Genomic DNA, 23,416 nt, shown 5'->3' on the forward strand with positions numbered 1-23,416 from the left:
AAATTGAAAAGCACTGGGGCGGGGTAAAAACTTTAAATGCAGGCAGAAATATCGGAAGAGTTTTCGGTTATTGGGTTGAAATCTGTTTGATAAATTAGCTGTGATTTCTGCATATGTCCTGCGATGAAAAAGTGTCCTTTTAAATCTAATTGATTTACGCTTGTTTGCAGATTTGTTTGCTAACGGGCTGCATATGCGTATGCACTTCAAATATGTGTAGATTAAACAAATTTTATTTAAAGTTAGCATCGAAGGGGTAATCAATCTCATGGTGGTTGCTGATATTTCTCATAATTTTGGCTCTGGCAAGAAGGCACGTAGCGCAAATTAAGGCCAATGTATGCGGAATGCTTTTTAATTTAAGTGCACATGCACATGACAAGCAGGCAGCAGGAGCAACACGCAACGGAATCATAAAAGAAACATCGCCACTGCCATTCGAGTGGGTGGTTGGGTGGTGCGGGCTGTTTGGAGATTGGGTGGTGGTTGGGTGGTGCGAGGTTAACCACAGGCATTCTGTGCGCCGCGGCGACAACGGCAGCAGCGACAACAATAAGAACAAATGATAATAATGCAACAATGAACTGCACAAGAAGATGATGAAAAGAATGGGGGGCGTGGCCGGGAAGTTGACATTATATCTTGTTCGCTGCACACATTGTCAATTCGCTTGCCTCCTCCACATCCTCATCTTCCTCATCGTCCTCCTTCTCCTGCATGCATTTCTTTTATTTGTATTTTTGTGGCCCTGCTGCAATCTACGTCTTCTGTTGTGGCAACTTTTAAATAAATTTAAGTGCATTATACAACGAAAAATCTGTCGTCGAAAGCAAAACGAGGCAAAGGCGATGGGCGTAATGCGATTAAATGCATCTCGGGCCCTGAGCCTGCCTTTGTCTCCATAACGCTGGCAAATAAGTTTTGTGTCAAAATGAAAAGCCACTCAAGATGCAGCAGGCGGTGATTTCCTCTTCCTGAATGTGCTGATCGCCTTTTATTTTTGTCATGTGAGTATGCAATAATATGTTAATATGCCTCGGCTGTGTGACAATAACAGAAGCCGTCGGCAATAGCGAAAGGCATTAGCATTTCCGGTGGAGCAGGAAGTACTGCACGGAAAAAATATATGTGTGCAAAAATAATGTAATATTCCAATCATACCTGAACATACAAGAACTTCGAGTATTATATGAAAGGATACCCTCTTCCTTACAAGACAAACACAATATTTATATTAGAAAATGCCTGTAACAAGTGCACCTGACTGAGTGCTAATTTCTCTATGTGTATTCCACTCCTGCCATCGACATGTTTATTGCGTTTAATGCTAGCGTAAATTTTTTCGTACTCGCTGGCGTTGTTGTTGTGATTTATGATGCTAATGACACGCAGACAGGCATCGTCTTCCCGCGAAGAGCTCCCCATGCAAATGCTCAGCTTGCCTTGATGGTTATTAAATTATGGCAATTTGTATGCGTCGCGTGGAAAGGAGGGAACGCAAAGGAGCTGGCGTGGGAGGAGAGGTAATGCTCTGGTGTTTATTTAAAACATGTTGCCAAACAATTTACGTTAAATATTTCTCGAGATGCTTGAGCAGATCTCTGGCATTTTGGCATTGGGTTTATGCAAAGCCATGGCGATTGGCAAAATTTCATGCGCCGGCAAACGGAAGTGCTGAATGAAAGAAAACTGTTTCTTCCTTTTCCGCTTGCAGTTGCCATTGCAATGTGCACACATGCGAGTGTGTGTGTGTGCAGTAAGCCATTCGAAAAATAACTTTTCAATTTCCGCAAAACCACAGAAAATATCAACTTTGCACAAAAATTTAATAAAACTTTTCGCATAAATAAAATTTGCATTAAATCAGCTGCAAGCGACGCCGGGACTCAGGCACAAGGGGGCGTGGCGGCTTAGGGCGTTCCGACTGTGTACAAAACGCATGTCGAGAAACTTAATTTGAAATATTTGAGTTTGCTATTTGGTCTGTGAGTGTGTGCGTGTGTGTGCATGCATTTGTGTGTTTGCACTTCGTCCTCTTTTCGTTTGCATCGAAACTAATCGAGAAAGTTCGAAAATTGGCATCCCATTCCCCACTTGCAGCACAAAAAGTTAACTAGTTAGCTGGGGAAAAACATTAAGTATACGCCGCATTGGCCATAATTCCAACTAAAACAAGTCAGTTGCCAAAAGGCTTCCAACGGAGTGTTCGCTTTTGGCTTAAATATATCTATTTATATATATATGTGCACATATATCGCCGAATGACAGTTGGGCGGGCGATCGAAGGGGGCGTGGCAGCAGCCAAGTGTCAGAGATTATGTCGTATTTGCACACGACATTCCACATTCCAACGCAAATCCGCGCTCATCTCTTCGATGTCAAACAAATCATTGGCTTGCCTGCCAAATCATTGGGCCATGTCGGCTGCACACTTGATGGCATTAGCATTAAAATTTAATTAATAATTTGGAACATTTTGCCGCCTAATTGACTAGCGGCACCTTTGGCTTTTACGCCTTCTCCGGCAACTGATTTGGCTTTTCGCAAAGTATGCTCGCATGTGAGCATAAATCTCCGTGTGTGCTTGGTTGGTTTCGGGTTCTAAGCCTTAAGCTACCGAATTTTTTCTGCTCCACTGACTGACACGCAATTCACTTGGCTTTAGTCAGCAGCCTTTGATGATTTAAACCATGTTTATGCCATGCGTTTTATGAATTTTCGTAATTTCCAACCCATGGTTATGCATCAGAGAGGCAATGGTTGTAAAAAATTCAAAACCCCATAGATTTTACCATCTTTTATAAAACTAGTCACGGAAAAAATGGCATTTTTATGTAAAAATAATGGTTACGAAGAACAAGTTTTTAAAAATCTTGAAGTCTTGAATTTCAAAAGCTGAACAAGTTTCCTGACATGATTTAACCACAAGGACCTTCCATAAATTGGGTAAAATCTCCCTTCTCTCGATTTCTCTGCGTCTTTGTCGAATTTTCTACCTATTAGGCACATGAAATTCAATCACAACACACACACACACACACAGGGATATGGGGATATGGAGTCCTGCCAGCAGTTACTTGGACCCTTATCAGTTGCGGTTTAAACATATTGAATATGATGTGTAAATGTTTACAGTGCCCCAAGGGTGGTTTCTTTTCGGGTTATTCTTTCTAGCCTCGGGAGCCCGTGAGATTCGCTGCATCTGTGGCCATAAAAAAACATTACAGATTCGTGAGCCGCACGCTTTTGATATACGAGTGTGTCCATGAGGAAGAGAATAAAATCAAATACTCGCCCCTTGGCAGTTAACCGAGAAAAGGAAAAGCTGAATGCATTAAATCTTAAAAATGTGTGCGCTTCGTTTGGCTTTTCTTTGGCTTATGTATATCTTGAGCAAACCTGCGGTAAAGTAAGGAGTGGGTTTTGGGAAAGGTAGACGAAGCCACAGGTGTCTTTTGATATGTTAAGTTGCTGGAACGTCAAATGGGATTCCAGCTAAAGTTTCCACTTGTTTTAATTAAGATTTCATTTGCCAAATTCCCCCTTTGTGTGCTTTTGTGTGTGTGCTTACTTAGAGAATTAAACTTGTGTAGCGACTAATGCGAGTTTGATTGAAACATTTCTAATTGCCAGCGAAGGAAGCCTTTGATGTTGCATATCTTCTGCGATAGCTTACCGATTTCTTGACAAAGCTGACAAAGCCATAGCCCTTTGATTTCAACGTCTGCGGATCGCGCACAACTCTGCAGTCTCTGCAAAAAAAGAACGAGAAAATAAAAATATTTAATCTCGAGTAAAAACTTTTCCAAACGAGAGTGGGAAACAATAAAAGGTAGCTTTACATAATTTATTTGGGTAATTTAGAGTTATCTGCTAAATGTTTATACACTTCAGAGCCAGCACAAAAGTCCTGTAAAAATGGCAGGAGTCCTTGAGCAAATTGAAAGGCAAACGCTTGGCCAAGCTAAAGTCAAGATGCAAAAGTCGATGTCGACATTGGAAATCCAATGGAATTACGTGTGAGGAAATATGAGGCGTTGGGCGGAGAAAAAGGGATTTCGTAATGGAAGTGCAGAGATATAGAGTGCAGGCCACCGCCTTCGAGGGTGTTTCAGAGGGCGTGGCCAAGGGGATTTGCCACGGCCTCCATTCGCCATTCCCCATTCCCCATTTCCCAATCCCTATCTGCATCTCCATCCCCATTCCCATTCGCATTCTCAAACTCAATACCAATCCCATTCCGAAAACCCGTAACCCCGCCAAACCACCAAACCACGTGTCGTGCCATGTCGTGGACGCTGCTCGAGAATCGGGCGTCAGCATTCGGCTTAAATATGTTGGCCCGTCCAACCTAAGCCACGAAGAAATATTTAGCCCCCTTTTCGCTTCAACACCCATGTGTGTGTGTGTGTGTGCGAGTGTGTGGGCCAACCGCAACAGCAACAACAAGCTGGCGCAGCTACTAGGCAACCAGTTTAGGCCACTTCGAAAAAGTTTGGATTCTCTGAAAATTCAGAAAGGAAGTGGATAGCATTTTAAATGCATTTTTAGAAGAAATGTTTATACAGGCATTTATGTAAATGAAATGCCTTCAATTTCAATTTACATGTTTATCATGGGTAAGAATATTTTTATAGTAGTAACACATTAATTATCAGAATCTTTTTCCTTTGCAGCATTAGTGTTATTACTTCCCAAAATATTCCATATAGTGTATTTTTTTCAAAGTGTACGGGGGCCAACAAGGCAAAACCCGCATGTCGACCACGGCATTTAAAAAAGGCCAACTTGATTGTAAATCACGATAAAAGTCAATTTTTAATATGAGTTTTAGTTTAGTCCGTGTTACCCCCCCGTTTGCCCACCCACCATATTAAGTGGCTGGCGAAAAAAAAGGAGAAGGAAACGTATTTTAATGGCCTTTGGCGCTTTGGCTTTGGTGGGCCGCTTCAAGGCTGTAAATTTATGGTTGGGCTGGCCAGAAGCGAAATGGCAATGCGATTGCCAGCCAGCGCGATGCGATGCAGTCGATGCACACATAAATATCGAAGAAAAAAACATATTTAATTAAAGTTTAATATTTATTAGCTACCAGTGGAATTCGGCTGCAATTGCCAGGGGCCGAGGTTTGTCTGGTTTGGTCAGGCGAAAGGTTTTCTGACCGGCGCAAGCAAACACATTTTGGCCAACACCAATACAAGCAGGAGGGCAAACACTTTCAGTGTATGTACTGATGTACACTTACACAATGAATGTGCGCAATTTCCCGAAGACCAAAATTGAATTTAAGTAATTTGGTATATCGACTAGTAAAAACATACCGACTAAATTCTAGTCTCTTCTTTATACAGACATAGAACTGAAATCTCCCGAAGTTTTTCTCAGTGCGAGAAGCAAACACATCCTGGCTGCCTGTCAGCGGTGCTGACTGCCATTGGTAAGGATTGTGCTAACAAATTAAAGGCCAGGACAGTATGTGCACTCCCTTGGAGACCTCCACCACCTCCAGCTCCACCTCTACCCAACTAACCCACCCAGCGCCATCTCCCCGGAGTATATCATATTTCACAATCGATAAACATCACAGTTCATATTTTCATAACGTTTTTGTTTGAATATTTTAACATGCAGACACAACATCAGAGTGGAGCGGGGGAGGTGTACAATTTCCTGCTTGCATGTAAATACAAGTTCGAAAATGTCTGCAAGTGCTCTTCGCTCCGCACACATGTACATATAGTATAGTATGGTATAGTATGGTATAGCCTCCATCTGAGGGGCTGCAATAATATATTTGAACATTTAACAGAAAACAAACACAACCTTTGTGCCCCGGGCCAAGAGATTTTCGTGGAGTAGCATCGATGGCCCTCGAACTGCGTTTGCCACACAGTTTGTTATCGTGCACGAAATGCTTGCGAAATTTGCAGGCAACGGCTGCAGCCAATGGGGGCGGGCACATCGGCTTTTGGGGGCGTGGCACCAGCTGTGCCCAATGTTTGTCCAAAGAATTGAGCGACGAAGTCGTTGGGGAAAGTGTGAGACGCTCGGGAGATGCAAAAGACAACCACGAAAGTCTGATTTCAAAGTGATTGCCATATACCCTTTACTTGTTTTTAAATATTGCAAAAAATATAAATAGTGCAACAAATATATATTATTTTGAAGCAAGCTTTTATTTATTGTTGTGTAGTGTCATGTGACACACTTCAAAGTTTGAACAATAATTTAAACATTGAGCCTACAGTCTCACGAACTCAGCCAGCTAATGATTCTCGAGTCGAAGCACTCAACAATGAAGAACAATTTGAATTCGAAAGTCAAAGGGTAAAAGTTCAAGAACACTTAGGGAAAGGGGATAAATGCATGTGCATAAGTAAGATCTGTATGCACATGTACGGCCATAAGCCTTTCCGTCTTACTGTTTCCCTTTCTTCTTTTGCTCTCGACTGTGGCCAATCAATATATTTTTTACAAATATTGGCAAAAGTTTTGCTTATGGCTTGAGCTCTGTGCCTGATACTCGAAAATAAATTTAACCAGAGGAGAAGGAAAATATTTTGCTATCTTAAGTGCATAAAACTATAATCGTTAAACAAAATATTTCGCATACACGCACGCACTCATAGAAATGCGGTTATTTATACTGCATACATACATACATATAGTTTTTTGGCTTTATTCCCAAAGCCTTTGGCCCGGGACTCGAGTAGCTTTTGGCCCGATCTATTTGTGGGGGATTTGTGGGCCGAAAGGACGAAGGAATGTTTGCGGTGCGCGCTGAACGCATTAGTTGTGGAGTCCTCGCTATTTTGGCCTTTGCAATTGGTTTATGCCAGCAATGCAGCTGCAGCTCCCATTCCGGCCCCCTTTGCCATGTGTTGGAAATTCTTTTGTATTTGAATTAAAATTGCATAGATGATTTATAGACGCTTCGAAGTTGGCCGGGTGAAATAAACTTATGCATGGGATTTTTGTGCACCACAATGGTGAAATGGATGAAATGGATGAAATGGGTAAAATGGGAAGTGTAAGCCCATTGATAACTGCATGAGATATAGCTCTTGAGTTTGAGTGGGCTTTTCCCGGTGGCAAACATACAAAATATGAGTTTGATATCGAGAACATAGCATTTCTAGCCAGGCAACAAATAAGTACGGAAACAGTTGAATGTTGGCGTCCATAATTCTTCTGCATGTAGCCATTGGCTTTTCCTTATCAGCCATTCAAATATAGACATAAGACAGGGCCACAAAGGCCAAGACATCGACTAGTAACACATTTATTAGGGCGTAACTTGCCTACGCAACTTAACCAGCAATTTGCAATTTCCTGGCCACTTTAAGAGCATTATCTGCACCCCATCGGCACACTTGGCAGACATATAATTTACAAATCGGTCGATTGGAAAGGAAAGGGGATAGGAATCGGGCTGGCAGGACATGCTGAACACATCAACAGCGATGGCAAACACAAATTACTCAGCAGTGCAAACAAATGAAAAGCGATAATATCGCGTACAGCACAAGGGAAAATATAGAATGGAGTATATATGTATATGTATGTATATATCTACAGGATTAGCTGAAGCCAAGTCAAAATCCCTGGCACTAAATCAATGAATGGCGGTTGTCCTTCAATTTCCTTTTTGGCCACGTTGCTGCAACGAGAAGAATGGAGAATGGGGAGCTCATCGCATCTCATCCAGCATCCAACATTGGCATCATCATCGACATTGAGTTGCGTGTTTGAAATATTGAAATATTTTTGTTGGCCATGTTTACACATCGGGCTATTGACTGCGCACAGTTATTCCGCATTTCGGTTTTTTTTGAATTTTTTTTTCGCCTCCCGGTTTTGAATTTCCATACTGAATTTTTTTCGCCAAGCATTTTTATTCGATTTGTGTTTGTCTCGTGCTTGCATTTTATTGGCTTCCTCTGCGCCGATAACCCTGATGGCTGATGATGATGATGATGATTTCCATTTCCTTGTTCGATTGCAGATCGGGGGCGGCGTGGAATGGGGGGGCGTGGCAGAGTTACTTCAGCGACCGTTCAAATACCGAATACAGTTGTAAATTCAAATGAAATGCAAGCGAGCGCATTGTTTGAGCACCGAAATGGGTACAAATCGGATGAGGGGTGGTAGGTGGAGCTTCAATTCTGGCTTTTTGGTTAGCCAAATATTTAAAGTGGATTTCTTGGAGCATTTTATGAGCTTTCCATTGCGGCTGCCTTCTTTTATTTGATTTGATTTTCCGGCCAGTGGCATCTGACTTTCCCAGAGAATTAAGTAATAAATTCGGATTCGAGGCATCCGGTTGCCGAACCCAAATGGCTACCGTGCTGAATTGCTGTGAATTACAAATCCGTAAACGTCGCATCTTTGATGCGGCATGCACTCTGCGAAATGGCCAAAAGTGCCAGAGTCAAACCGAAGAAAAAATAAAACAAGCACAATCGGAATGAAAAAAAAAAAAGAAGCGGAGAAAAGTCGTGCTCATCACGTCCTTGTCCTTGTTCCCTTGGCCAGGACATCTTTACATTTATTTACACCAGCATGCAAAACTCGCATTGAGACAATTTCATGCTCATCTGCATAAAATCAATTCCATTTTGGAGACAATTTGAAGATTGGAATACAAATTTCGAATTATCAACATGGGACCCGACGTCGGGGAGTCGTGGCCAAAATGGCCAAACCGGCAGCGATCGCAATCAGCATTGAGACCTGACCCCCAACTTCATCCATTATCCATTTCTTTTCAATCCAGCACTGAGAGAAATAGCTAGCGTCCTCTTGCTTGTGCTGAAAACTCTTTACTCTTTATGAAGAGTACGCAGAATGGTTGGTTTTAGTTTGGAAGAGCAAAGTTTTAGTGCCTTAACTAGCCTCTATTCAACATTAAATTTTAGTCATTTATTTTTTCCAGTGTATAGAAGGCCATCTATCGCTTGACTGGTGCGGATGCGACTGCTTGACTTGTGTTGCTAGTTTTCCTCTTATTTTCGGGAGGAGCAGAAGCAGAAGCCTGCCTGTCCAGGCATTTACGCCATTCACGATGCGACGCGGCTGCTTTGGTGGGCTCCTCGTCCTTTTCGTCCTGCCAACGTCATGCATACGTAATGCGCCTGGGGATCCTGGCAGCAGCGACTGTCTCACTAATTCCAGGCCAGCCATTACGCGCGTGTGTGAGTGCGCGTTAGTGTGAGTGCGAGTGCGAGTGTGAGTGCGAGTGTGAGTGCTAGTGTGAGTGAGTGTGTCTCCAGTGCAGCGGGAAAATTATGTGGTGTGTGATTTGCCATGGACACTGAACGTTTCCCGTTTGCCTCTGCTCACCCCCCTGCAATCGCTTTTCCCGAGGTTTTCCCCGCTTTGCTATTGAAATTTCCTTTTGGAGAAGAGAAAGAGAGAGAAAGAGGCGGAGCTGATATTTCAGAGCACAAAACGAGAAACAAAAAGGAGAAATTTGCATGCAACTCGTTACGCTTGGCACTTGTGTGTTAAGCCCGCTCGCCCCTTAACCCTTGGCACCCCAACTCTTTTCCCGAGCACGTAGCGAAAAGTGTCGGGGTGCGGGGAATGGGTAAGAGGGGGTAGAGGAGCAAAAAGCCATATCGATTTTGCAGTAAATAAAACATTCAAAGATTGAAGTTGCCGCTTTTGAGCTTAGCCGAATGGTGTGTGGCCTCCTTTTTTATGGAGTGCGCTTCCTTTTATGGCTTCCGTTTCTATAGCAGCTGCCGCTGCATGGTTATGGTGGCTCCACTGTGGTGATGGTGGCGGTGACTGTGGCGGTGGCTGTGGCGGTGTTGGGGGTTCCACTGTGGCGCGCTGAAGGGACACTGCCGCTGCCGCTGCCAAATTGTAAATATTTTTGTCGGCCACGTAGCGGCGCAGGAGAAAATATTGCATTTCTCGCTTGGCATAATAAACGATGTGCCGGCAAAAAATGAAAAGCATAAAAAAACACACAGAAACCGAAAGAGCACCGCCAAAAACCACGCAGAAATACCAACAGCTGCACCGCACAAAGAACACCACATGTACACATCGGACAATGCCAGGATCTTTGTAAAAGGACGAAGGGTAAACAATATGCTTCGACGGTCAGCCGAAAAAATAAGAGGAAAAACAGCTTTATGAAAGCGATGAAATCTATTTTTCTGAAAAATGTATGGAAATGCAGCGGAATATTATTGCTTAAATAGATTTATCTTTATCATTGTAATAAAGCCTAGCTATACGGTTATGTTAAGCCACAATCACCCTCAATTGTAAATAAAGTTATCAGTGGCATATTTAATGACTATGTATTTAAAGCATTTATGTCATTGTATCATACTTAAACATATTACCGACAAATTGGAAATTGATTTGCCATTTGCCAAATTTCCATTGCCTACATTTGGGCGCCAGCTCCTTTTGCCTGACATTCGGCCATTCTTTTTATTCAATTTGCGTCCGCTTAGTTGAATTCTCATCAGCTAAAATCCTTAAATGGTCAGTCCTGTCACATATGGCCAAAACGACGCCGGCGGCAGACAAAACGGGCTGAGCAGGAACCAAAAAAAAACTGGTAAAATCAAATTAAAATGGCGCCGTTGTCCCACAGACACGCAAATCCAGCAACTTTCCTTCCGTGTGTGTGTGTGTGTGAGTGTTCAATAAATTATATAAGATATAGCTTTTAGCCGCGCTCATCCTTTCGGCATTGATTTGACATGAGTTATTGCGTTGCCTTCGTCCTTCGGGACAAGAGTGCCAGTACCAGTACCAGTAGCAATTTCTGAAAATCTTGCTCGTAAACTTTAAGGCTTCCGTGAGAATGGATAAATTCCATTAACCGATGCCAGCCGCAGGCTAAACGCTGAAGTGCATTTACCCACCAACCGACCGACTGAATGAATAGGGCGTTATTTATAACGCAATAGTGCACCTCCTGCCACACCCTACCTACACCCGCTTTATGTATCTCCTTGAATCCATGGATCCACGCAACCATGGATGCATGGATCCACACCCCCACACCCCCACCCCCCTTGTGGCCACGCCCGGACACACGTCAATAAAACTGCTTCAAACTGTCCACATTGAAGTTGTTGGCCGCTGCAAGTGAAGCTGATGCCGGGGCGATAAGGCTACTTTAACGCTGTCCCCGATTTCTGCATGATGCCACACACGGTCGGCCCCTTTCGTGTTTGCCCCCAATAGTGGTTGATGGCCAGTGAGTGAGTGAGGAGTGAGTGGGGCAGCTGGGTGGTTGTGTGGTGCGCTGGTCTCTGGATGGTGCAATGGCCGGGTGGTGCGATGGTGCGATGGTGAATGGAATGGCGGTTTCAAACATGCAAATTGCTTGCGGTTCGCTTCGGTTTTCCCCGCCATCGCTTTTCCCATCCCACCAACCCCCCGCTCACACTCTCTCACCCCCCGCCGGCATTTTTCGCTTTCATTGAGTGCTCCGCTTACTGTTAACTCGACTTTATCCCGTATGTGTGTGTGAGTTTAAGTATGTGCATGTGTTTGTTTTATATGCACGAGTGCAAAATGCAACAACAAAAATCCATTTAGATTAATTAGTTTTCAAGCGAACCAAGGCGACTCTGAGTTCCTGCGGCAAAGCTTAAATTTAAACCAGGAAAATGGTAACGATTTCCTTTGAAAGCATACGTCTACAATTCAATGCAAAGTAATCAATAAATCATTAGTGCACTTTTAAGACTTTCAGCAGTAAGTAGAATAATCTTGTTTGGATTCCATTTAGGAATGCATTATTGTCTTTACACATAATGTCAATATTTATTCCCAAAATTAAATCTTTTACAGCAGAAATACTTCAGTTAAAAAGTGTGAGTTGCTCGGAGAGCTCTTTTGTTACATCTCTTTCAGAAAGGACGTCTGGAAGTCATAAAAGCTGAAATATTCGCTTTTGTATCTTTGCGTTCCCCTCCGAGCAAGTTGAGACTCACTTTCTGCCCGACTGCACTTGGCTAACTCCACCTGCAGCCCCCAACTGGTCAACTGGCGAACTGGCGTCCGCAAAACGGCGCTTAATGATGCCAAAGATGAGCGACCCCATCGTGTCAATGGACTGGATGCGACCAGAGAACCACGGACATCGGCTGCATCATCTACATCATCTACATGGCTAACTAAGCGTGGCCTGTTCGGCTGCTGTTCCCTTGGTGTTAAACTTGTCGTACATGCACCACTCAGCCTCTCAGCCGAGTGGATCCACAAAAAAAAAAAAAAAAAAAAAAGTAGTAGGATGCGAAAGTAGTGAACTAAAGTTTGCTCAAAAGTTTGTTTATTACACCGACAACGGGCAGCAGCGGCACACAAAAAACTGGAGTGGCTTTCACTGCGGCCAACTTTATGGAGTCGTTTGTAAATTCATCATCTTTTCAGCAGTTTATGCGCCAGTTTGCTGCCTACTTTTGGAGTTGCAAAGTCTGGAATGCAGCTCCTTTGTTTCGCTCTATTAAAAACTTGTAGCAACTTGGCTCGTTATCCTTTTTTTTTTGTTTCTTTGGTAAGCATAATTTCATCCGGCATTCGTTTGAATGTCACATCGCCGGCCATAGTTTTATTGATAGCCGAGCACTGGCGGCAATTAAGTGCCAGTTCGAAGAAGCCAAGACAAATGCCCCAGCCATTTACTTGAGCTGCGAAACTTTGATTGCTTCGGGCCTGAAAGGGCTAGAAAGTGGATAGCGGGGGATTCAAGAAAGTTTTCTCGGTAAGACTGTGACCACGGTGACTGAGATAAAGCTACAGCTGCAGCTATGGACGGTATGAGACTAGCAGATACCTCTTATTCAAAGATTTTCAGCTTAAAGCGGTACTTGGGTAATCAATTATCGTACTTTATGAGCTGCAACTGCTGATTGATTTTATTTTGTAAAATCTTTTTTTTACCTTTAACCTTCTCTAGATTTCGAAGAACACAATAAACTCTTGCTGGAAAGAGTACTTGGTACAAGAAGGACTTTTTACAGCATCATTAAGGATAAGCATCGCTTGCTGGCGTTGGAATTTGTTTGTTGCCATTCTGCACACTGTGCTATTCACTCTCTTGAGTTAGCTCTTCTCTATCTTTTTAGATAAAGGCAGCTTTAATTTTGAATTCAACACCAATCGCAGTGGGTGTTCATTTGGCATACTCCGGCTGCTGGGCCAAGCCAAGCCAATTAAGAAATAATTTAGAACGCCAACAAGTTAACAAGTGTGGCCTTTCAGTGCCACCTGCCACTCGATGGCCACCTTTTGCTTTTGCTGGCCATGTGGATGGCCAAAAGTCCGTAAATAAAACTTGAGATCTCCAAGCTGACCTGGGCCGTGAAATCCTAGCGAAATCCTTGGAAATGTTTTATTAGCCCTACGTACGCTTGAATAAGCCAGCTTAGCGGAAGCTATCGGATTTTATGCTTTTGACTTTTGCAACGAGTGCAGCGGCGTTCTTCGCCCTCTCATCTGACCTGGGAGTTGCATTTCCCTCGCTTTTCCGACCCCGCTTTTCCTGTCTGTCTTGGCCAGTCGCCAGTCCATCGCCGCTTAAGCTGTGTGCCTTGCAGCAGCTTTTTCTTGCCGCTTGTTGGTTTTTGTGGCTCTTTGTTTTTCGTTTCATTTTATGTGTTTGGTGGCGAGTGCACCTTTGGGTGCTGATTATCTGTACGTGGCTAATGTTTGGTTTTCTTGTCCTACACATTGAGAAAACAAGTCGTAATATACGTATATGTCTTAAGTTTTTAGCTACAATAGACTCAATGAATTTGAAACAGATAGTGCTGTCTGCTCGCAAAATAAATGGTACGCTCTTGCGAACGATTAATTAATATAAAGTCATTATTTCCACATGTGCAGCTATTGCATTTGACAATCCTTTCAGCTCCTTTTGGTCATTGTCGATCATTAAGTTCATGGCAGCCTGAATAACATTCCACTGCGGCGAGGATACCCAACGTGAATTCCAGTTGGAATTTCAGAGCAATGAGGGCCATAAAGTTATTGCAAACATTACAGCATTGGCCAAATATTTATTTCGTGAGAGCACTGGCCGTGCATCAATTTTCGATATTTTGCGATATTGAAAGGAATTTCAGTGCACTCAGCAACATGTGCTGTAAAATACACGCATCCTGGCTGGCATTCCCATCGTCCTGAAATGCGAGTACAACACAACAAAGAGCAAAAGAGCCGGAGCCGGATTAATCCAGCCAGTAGCAACGGCAATGCCCACGATGATGGAGATGGAGCTCCACAATCCCACGCCGATTTGAGACTTTGCTTCTGGCCAGGCTTATTGCGTTCGCCCGTTAGATGGTGGGTGGTTAAGTTAGAAATATTGAAAATTTTTTTTATTGAAGCACGATATATGAATGGCAGACGCAGACTGCACAAACACAAACACAAACACCAATGGGCATAAAGAAAACAAAACGTGAAATCAAATTCCATGGCAAAGGAGTAAGCTGTGCGACCGCCGATGCCTTTGTTGGCAAATATTTTAGATACCCAACAGATGTTCTCATTCGTAAACAGATTTTTAGAAATCGTCTCGGGCCGTGATTTGCATAATACTCGTGGTGAAAGAAGAGCTTTTCACGCGTTATTGAGAACACGGAATCGATTCAAGTCCTTGCCGTTTTCAAGAGCCATGTTTATGAGTTTTCTCCCCCGAGAGTGTTTTGCATATCCCGTCGCAGCGGATGTTGCCATTGTCCTTGTCATTAATTATTCACTCGCTGGCAGTGGATGGGATTTGGGGCGAGGGCTTACCAAATCATGAGGTGGGCTCTCGCATGCTGCTCTCAACGCTCATCTCTCATCTCAGCAACAAAATAAAGATACGACGCAGACAAAAATGTTACTTCCGGTGGCCATAATTGATGATGTGCTGCCACAGATAAATACAGTGGGGCCAGATGGCGAGCCAAGGCAGTGAATGCCAGGGCTGGGGAAGGGAAATTTAATATTGACCCCACTGTTTCGGCAACAAACAGGAAGCAGCCAGTCCATAGACATAAATATTCCTCAGCTAATAACACACACAAAAGCGTACACTTCCGCTTACCAGATGTAAACTTGAGGGTAAACTTTTCCTCCGATTTCCCAGCTGATTGAAGACCGATTTTGTGTGTGCCTGTGTGCTATACACAATATATAAATCCAGCTCTTATGTTTTTTTTTCCTTTTTTGCTAAGCGTGCTGCTGGTGTTAGCTAGACAAACATCAGCTTCATCATATTTATAAATTAAACGTCATCGATACGATACATCGATTGCGGTTGGGGGTAGGTGGCATGTGTGTTATATGGGAGAGTCTGCCAGACCAAAACATAAAAATGAAATATTTATCATCCGAGGCGGTATCACTCGACGTCCCAATAACAATTCTCGATTGCGAACGTGCGTTGGCATCTGCCGATTGCCGGCAATCAGCGCCAAAAAGGACGAATCCCGACAAATACGAGTGTGTGGCTGACTGGCTGACTGGGAGTTGCCGATACCACTGCTCGTGTTTCCTTTCAAATTTGTCATCATTTTGTCATTGCTTTATCGGCAAGGGGTCTGCTTAATTTCCTTTCGAGTGGCTGTGATTGGGCAAAAGTTGAGGCCATCAAACAGGCAGCCATCGATGTTCATTTCCATTAAATTTCGATTCTCTATACAGCGAAAAAAATGTGAATTAAATGGTAAATTTATTCTTAAAGGTTAAAAAAGTAGTTTTTCTATTTATCCATAAAGAGAACATTCTACGAATTATTTGCTAGTTTCGTCATCACTTATTTTTAATTTAGTCAAACTTTTTTGTTTTTATAGCGTAATAAAAATAATTATTATCAAATATGAGCTGCTCAATTCCCCAGTGAAGAAAACAATAAGCTGTCACCAAAACGGGAAAAACATATTTGAAGAGTTTAAAAACTTCATGCACAACACGAAAATTTGTTGAAATGGCATCAACTTTTTTACGGCAATCAATACGAAGAGGCAGCCAGAAAAAAAAGGCAGAAAAAACCACTTGTACCAATTTGGAGTTTTGTCATAAAAAATTGAAAATGTCAAAAACAACGTGGACGTTTTGCCAGTTTGCTACCACCACACATACAGCATGTGTTTGAATGTGTGTGTGTGTGTATGCCAGTGGATGTCGATGTGTGTGTTGCCAGCATGTAGTTGACATCATTGATTGATTTAGCTGTCAATTGCATAATCACTCAAGCGTTATTGTTCGACCGCTGGGTTGTAGCCAGCCTCTCGCTCGCTTTCAGTTTTGGTTGCTTTCCCTGCCACGCCCACTTTTCCGGCGCCACCGCCCTCCGTCAGCACCCAACCCACCTCCTGGTCTACTGGGTTCTGTTTGTCTGACTTGGCCGGGCCAAATCAATGCGCCACCGGGGGTATGAGTTTGCCCACGTGTGCGGCGCAAATAAAGCAGCTGCCCAGTGTCAGGCAATTGTCAGCAAGCCGCCGGCGCTCTAGAAAACACCCACCACCCACCACCACCCACTGGAACACCACCCATCCAGCAAGTTGCCTTGCAGCCCCCTTGGCAGCAAGTTGTTGCTGTTGCCTTGCCGTTGTAATAGTTGTAGCTGCAAACCGCAACAGCGTCAGCTGTCGGTGAGATTGTTGCACAAGCATCCTGAGTCCAGAGTCGTGAAGGGTGTCTATGTGTGTGTACACGGAGGAAAACTACTCAAAATAACTTCGTTGATTATCCACTTCATTGTTTTGGAAGTACCTATGAAAAGCAGGGATAGCACGATCTAATTCTCTAAGATTTTTCATTTCTCACAAACTTTGCACGACTTAGCTTCTCTTGCATTTCTCTCAGTGCACGGGTGCGCCTTTGATTGCGAGCGCGCCGTATGTTTGTGCATGCGCCTCGCATATTGGCAACGGCAATTGATGTGGCAACAAATTAACATGCCGCAAATGGAAGTAATGGCCAAGTGTTAATTGTTGTGTGAGTGCAGCACACACACACACACACACACTTACCCAGCATTCATTCAGCCAAACAAAGCATGGGCCCATTTATAGCCATATAATAATGACGTGATTTAAAATTGATTTATTTCTATTTGCGGAGGTGAAAGACAGGAATTGACCCACAAAACAGAGAAATCAAGTCACAAAAAAATAATAAATTACCTTCATGGCAGCCCGATTGTCGTTGTTGTTATTTGCGTTGCCTTTGGCCAATGGCATTGTTATTGCTATAATACACAAATACACAAGCCATCACACAGAAACGCAGGCAGTGTGAAAGTGGGACCAGCATAAGTCCTGTCCTGGCAAATAGAAAAAGAATGACCAGGCAGCCGGAGGGGCCACTGGGCTTGTCTAGGTTTGTAAAAAATGGATATGTCAACGTCCGGCATGTCAACAAGATAACATGACCATGCCCACATCGGCTGCCCCTTGTCAAAGAAAAAAGGAAAAAGATGAACAAAAGTTCAAATCAACAAAAGCCAAGTCTCAACTCGCAGCAACAATTGTGGGCAGAGGCATTCAGCATTCAACATTCAGTTCTTAGCTTTCAGTTTCCATTCCCTTTTTTTATGGCATCTCTGCTGTTGTATTGCTTACCGAAAATCCAACTCAAAGTCAGCCGAAAGGCTGCTGAAAGCATCCTGAGTGGGTGGCCTGAATGAAGCCAAGATTAGGCAGCCAGCGGGATAGTTGGATGCAGCAAGGACTACGAGTGCACCGGGAACAGTAAAAAGGACATTTAAACTAAATGTGGCTCTGCTGAGCTTTAACATTTATGGGTTTCAATGCGTTTGATTTCAGTGTAGAGCAGGGGTTTTATTAATAGTTCAGTTACTCCTGTTCGACACCCCTTTTCTCAGTGTACAATTATGGTCACAGAGGCGCAGTAGGATGTCCTCGAAGTGGACATAAAGCCTCTACTGCGGCCCCGGCCCAAAGTAATCGTTCGCTGCCAAGTATCCGTTAACGGCCAATGCATTTCGGCTGCTTGTCGTGTCATTCCGGATATCCGGCGGAGTTGCAAGTGCACGGCGCGGACCATAAATCTTTGAGGAGCCAGCGAGCGAGCGGCAAAAGAACAGCGTCCTTGAGTCGGCCAGTCCCCGAGTCCTTTAATCGTGTCACAACAACACAACAACACAACAACACAAACAGCACAACAGCACGACAACTCAGCAAGCAGAGGACAACACACTAAACAGCTTTCGCCGAATTGCAGTGTCATAAAAGTGGCAGCGCTTTCCATCCACTAGCCACTCGTTTTTGGCCGTTTTCCCGCCTTTACTTTCCTTTCGTTTTCTGGCCAAAAGCATTTTATCGCTCGCTTTGACGGCTGATGGGCTCTTGTTAAGTCGACCGGCGGAAGCGCCTAAGCAGCTCGCATTTCTGGCGTGTTTTTTTTTTAACTGCCAGCCGCATGCAAAATAAATTCGCAACGCGAGCTGCTGATGTGTGGGTGGTGACGTGGTGCGGCAATTGCAGCCAATGGAGGCTTGTTGCATATACGAGTATGCGTTGCAATTGCACGTCAGTGGCATGTTTGCACTTGACAATTCATTTCATTGTTTGTAGATTGCATTTGTCGCCCCACCCCCCCCTTCCAACCATACGCCACAGCTGAAAATTGTTAACGCAGTTTGGTGGAAAGGGGCGTGGTCGTGCAGCAGCTCCGAAATTGCATTCGCAGCACGCGATGCGCGCATTTCACTCGGCCATCCCCTTCAATGATTCCCTTTTTACTCCCACCACTTGCCAGTGCACTCAACAAATTTTTATAATATTTGCAAGGTTTAAGAACCGTATGCCTAAAATAAACTATTTGACAGCTGTTTTGGGAATATGTACTATAAATAATTAATTGTAATAAAAGTGTTCTGTGGTATGATTGGTTGTATGGAACTTTACAAGCTAACTATTTTCACATAAACTAATTCCTAAAATAGCGCTGTATTCATTTTGAGTGTGCCTTTCCCAATGCCTATTCCCGACAAACACAAAACGCCGGAGTTTATTTCCCAGCTGCCTTTTACTTTATTTTGCACTGTCGCCAGTCGAGGTTGCTACCTTTTTCATGTTTCTCCTGCTCCAGCGAAATGCAATTTTCTTGGCATTTTCGGCAAAACTTGAGCAGGGTTCTTTGAATTGCAGTATGCACGTGGTCAACAGGTTATCCTGTCCGGGGAACGGGTCCTTGGTCCTTGGTGCTTGGTCCTTGTACTCCTTGGCTGCCTGCCTGCAACGTTTATTTCCGCTTTTGTACCTTTTTGGCATTTTTGTTTTCCTTGGTCCTGAGTCCTTGTGCCTCGGCCTTCTTTCTTTCATTTTTTTTGTATGTTTTGTAGATATTTTGTGTTTTGTCGGTTGCTGTTGCATTGTGGTTTTCTCATTTATTTTGCGCTACACTATGCCGCAACATATTGTTGTTGCAAACAGGAAATGGCTTCAATTTGCTGTTAACAAGTTTAAAATTTTGCAATTGCAACGGAAATACACAACATGATTTCCACCTGAGCACGAGCATTGGCACACATAATTACTCAGCCAGCAGTTCAGTTGAGGTGTGTTAGCGAATTAATATCTCTGAGTTCATTTGGAAGGAGCTTTGAGCTGGGGAAAGCTGAAACTAACTAATCTGATGACTTCATCTTCTTCCCGTCTGCTTTCTCAAAGGAGCCAGTAATCAGTCGGTCTGAAAGCTTAGCATCTTGGCCGGCTCATCCGCTTTTGGCCAAAGTCCGAAGACTTTACACTGCAGCAGCTGTTACACGATGCCAATGAACTCCGCACTTCACGTCTGCTTACATCTGGAAAATAAATTCACGCCATTTGGCAAAATCCTCGCAACGTGCACAGCCAGCTCTTTGTGGACATAGTATGTATGTATGTATATACGAGTGTAGTATATACTACATGCATATATAGGATATATTCATATGCCGTGTCTGGGATTCCTTGGGGTGCGTAGGTGTGGGTGGGTTGAGATGACTGTGATAAATCAACAAATTCATCAGGCCGAGACTGGCAGCAGATGGCGACACTTTGGTAGTGAAGAAGACATTTAAGTCTTGGAGAAACTTTTTCAGATTTCGCTATTACTTAGAGATGTTTTCACATACAGATAAACTAGACAGAAAGTTCCTTTTATTCCAATAAAATATTAGCTTAAGAGTATGGTACCAATTTAATGTTTTTAAAGTTATACAACATAATCTTCTAATTAGTAAATTCCCTAAATTAATTAGACCTTGTTCTGCTGAATAAGTTAGCCTTTTAAGCTTCTTAATAAACACAAATTTCTAAGAAAATAGAAACATGGTAGAAGCCATTTAAATGAAAATCAAATTAACATTTTTAATTTAACCTGCTTCGCCACCTTTGCGTCATTTCAATCATTTCGGGAATTGTCGCTGCGTGCCTCATATGAATTGTCAACGTTTTTATTTAATTTGTTGTGGCTTTGCGCTTCAGTTTTTCTATTTGGTTTAATTAATTTAAGCACCTCCCCCACCAAACGAACTGTCTCATCGCACGATGACAGTGTCGAGAGGCCCACACACACTCACATGCACAATTTTATTACCTATTTTAATCATAAAAAGCGCGTGGCCATGTGGCACAGACAAATTGACATTATCATGACCAGGAGTGGGAGTGGGAGTGGCAAGCACCCAGCCACGCACGCATTATCCTTCCATGTACGTGTACTTCTCTGCGAGTGTGTGTGTGTGTGCGCTTCGCTGCAGATGCGTAAGTTGATTATTAAGTGGTGTGAGTGGGTGACGAAGTGGCTGATGGTTTGGTGTCGGTGGAAGGGGGAAGGTCCTGGCTGGGTATGTAGCTTCTATAATTACGAGCGTGCCCAGAACCAGACTTTGCCCACGGTTCATGCCCAGTTAAATACAGACATTAGGCATGCATAGCTATTTAGCTATACAAACACATCTCACTCCCCCATTTACAAGTACACGGCGGCGAAATGTATCATTATTTTAATAATGTAGTTGCCGGATTGATTGATGTTGTGTAGAAATCAGGAACGAACCACATATATCCGTATAACTACTTAGGCTACTCAATAATTTAATTGCTGAACAATGATAGATGGCTTCATCTTCGCTTTATCCAATAATTTATTAAGTAGTATTAGGTAGTATTTCTCTCACTGTAACTGTTGATTTTATAAGAGCGCGTGCGTTCGAGGATTTCAATGCGGCCGGGTCTCAATTATAATTTTGCTTGATGGTCGCCCAGAAACGTTATGTCCTTCGTGCGTATTGCAATAACAACAAAGAAATGAAATTACCTCAAGGCACAAATTAAGCGCCCCGTCCCTACACATATGCACTCTATGTGTCTGTGTGTGTGAGTGTGCGTGTGTATGTGTTTGTGTATGTGTGTGCGTGCGGAGCGGATAATCTAACGCAATTAATCGACTCGTCACTACGCACACACACACATGTCACAGTCACAGTCGTTTCGCCGTAGCTGGAAATGTCAGCGGTCTAATATGCAAATTAATCTGAAATTACAGCGCATTGCGAATAGAAGGGCGTCGACTTTTCAGAGAAGGCCCTACCTATTCTTTTCGGGGGCGTGGCAGTGTCCGCAATTCACGTGTTTTAATTAATTTTAATTGCAGTCTAACGCAGCGGAGTGGTGCTGGGCCGGGGCTTTTGCGGCTTTCGATGGGACTAGATTAATTTGAAATGCATTCAATTCGCCATTGTGCTGCTGGTTTTTAAACAAATTGATAGACCCTTGAAACTAAATGGAAATCAAAAAGACATTATGCAAATGGTTTGCTGGCCCCAAAAACACATTAAATTGATATCAATCTACAAGGAAATAATCTAAATATTAAATATGTATGGCTTCTGGACCCGGAGCGTTTCACTTTGCCCATTATTCCGGATGACGAATCCCTGAAACCCATGAAGCCCACGAAACCCCTGAACTCCCGAACCAACGACCTCCAATGAGCAATCCCAGACAAATTCAATCAATCAAACAAGGACGAGGCCAAAGGCAAAGGCAGAAGCAAAAGCAATGCCAATGCCGTTAGGTGCCCGTAATGAAGTCCTGTCCAAATTTGCCTTTTTCTAAATTAGCACAAATGTTCTTTTTACGACGGCGAACGAGGACCTGGAAGTGGCAATGGTCCTGCCATCGGTTCCGGGCTCCTATCTGCGCCACTGTGGCTCCGACTCCTGCATTGTCTCTAATTTCTCATTAATTTGCAAGCGAAATCAGTGAACACGGTGCGGCGCTACCGAAATGACAACAGGCGAGGAGCCTGCACTCAGCAAAAAGCCACCTCATTTGTTCGGAATAACACTGAAATTGGAAAAGTGCTGGCTTTTGTTAGGCTGATATTCCATTTCATAGTGTTCCCACAACATTTCACAGGCACTTCATACAAAAAAGATGTCTTTTAATATCTTAAAATTCATTATATATTCGTTCGATACAGCCCAATTTATCCAAGTGCAAAACGACTTGTTCGTTCAAAATGTAACGACAAAAGCGAAGCGAGGCAACAGGGCGTATGAGCGCTCTGTGCAAACGGCGGTTGTGGGTGGTCGACAAGTGGGAAAAGGGGGACGGGGGAAGAGGGGTAGCTAGGCGCAGGACAAGGAGTGCGAGAGGGATGGCCAGCTCGGGGCAGGTGGCATCGAATGAATGCTCGTCAGGTGTTTGCGGTGGTTTTTCGAGTATTTTGGCAGAGACCAATGCCAACGAACGCTGTCAGCGGCACAGCCACTGCCAAAGTCAATAAGAGGCTACGGACGGGCAGCTGCCGCTCCGGCTTTCGACTTAATTGAAAGGCGTTTATTTGGCTTTAAAAACGTAAATCAAATTCATTTAATTCACCCCCAATCTCCCCGATCTTCTTTGCCCTTATCTTTTCTACTTTGAGAAGCGCCCCTTCGGGCGTTTACCTCTGTCCGGCAATTACAGGGCACTCGACACTTGGATGGCTCTGTGGCAGATCTGCATGGTCGTCCGGCATCCGCCATTTTATAGCTTGTATTTTAAATAAATGTCTACCATCGTCGGGGCCCTTGAGTCTGGCCAAGCAAATTTCCGCGCTTACGCCACTTGGGGCAAACAAAGAGCGCTTGACATTGCCCCGGCATTCGCTTTTGTTGGATTAGCTTTGATTAGATTTCTCTTGTTTGCAGCTCCTTCTGCGCCATCCTGCCGCAGAGTGTCACTCAAGTGGGCGGGGCACCTGTACAGGCGGCACACTAAGCGAAAATCCACGAGCCAACTAATGAACAACTAATTGATTTCATACAATGGTCATAATGGTAACATAGCGAAATAGAGTCTTGGGGCAACAATAATGTATTTCTATCAATAATGAACAGGAGGTATACATCTTATTCCTTAGTGTATAGACGGACTTTATT

General features: G+C 43.6%; 1 protein-coding gene across 4 annotated transcripts in view; it reads right to left on the reverse strand.

The window, feature by feature from the left end:
* The window catches only part of LOC120452739 (nucleolysin TIA-1-like), an 87,199-nt gene that overhangs the window by 7,722 nt on the left and 56,061 nt on the right, over positions 1-23,416 (reverse strand). For all 4 annotated transcript variants that reach the window (XM_039637111.1, XM_039637114.1, XM_039637113.1 and 1 more), the window contains exon 4: positions 3,677-3,752. In XM_039637111.1, the coding sequence (XP_039493045.1) occupies positions 3,677-3,752 (76 nt within the window). The remainder of the gene's footprint in view (positions 1-3,676; positions 3,753-23,416) is intronic.

Source organism: Drosophila santomea, chromosome 3R (genome assembly GCF_016746245.2).
Source record: "Drosophila santomea strain STO CAGO 1482 chromosome 3R, Prin_Dsan_1.1, whole genome shotgun sequence".
NCBI lineage: Eukaryota > Metazoa > Arthropoda > Insecta > Diptera > Drosophilidae > Drosophila > Drosophila santomea.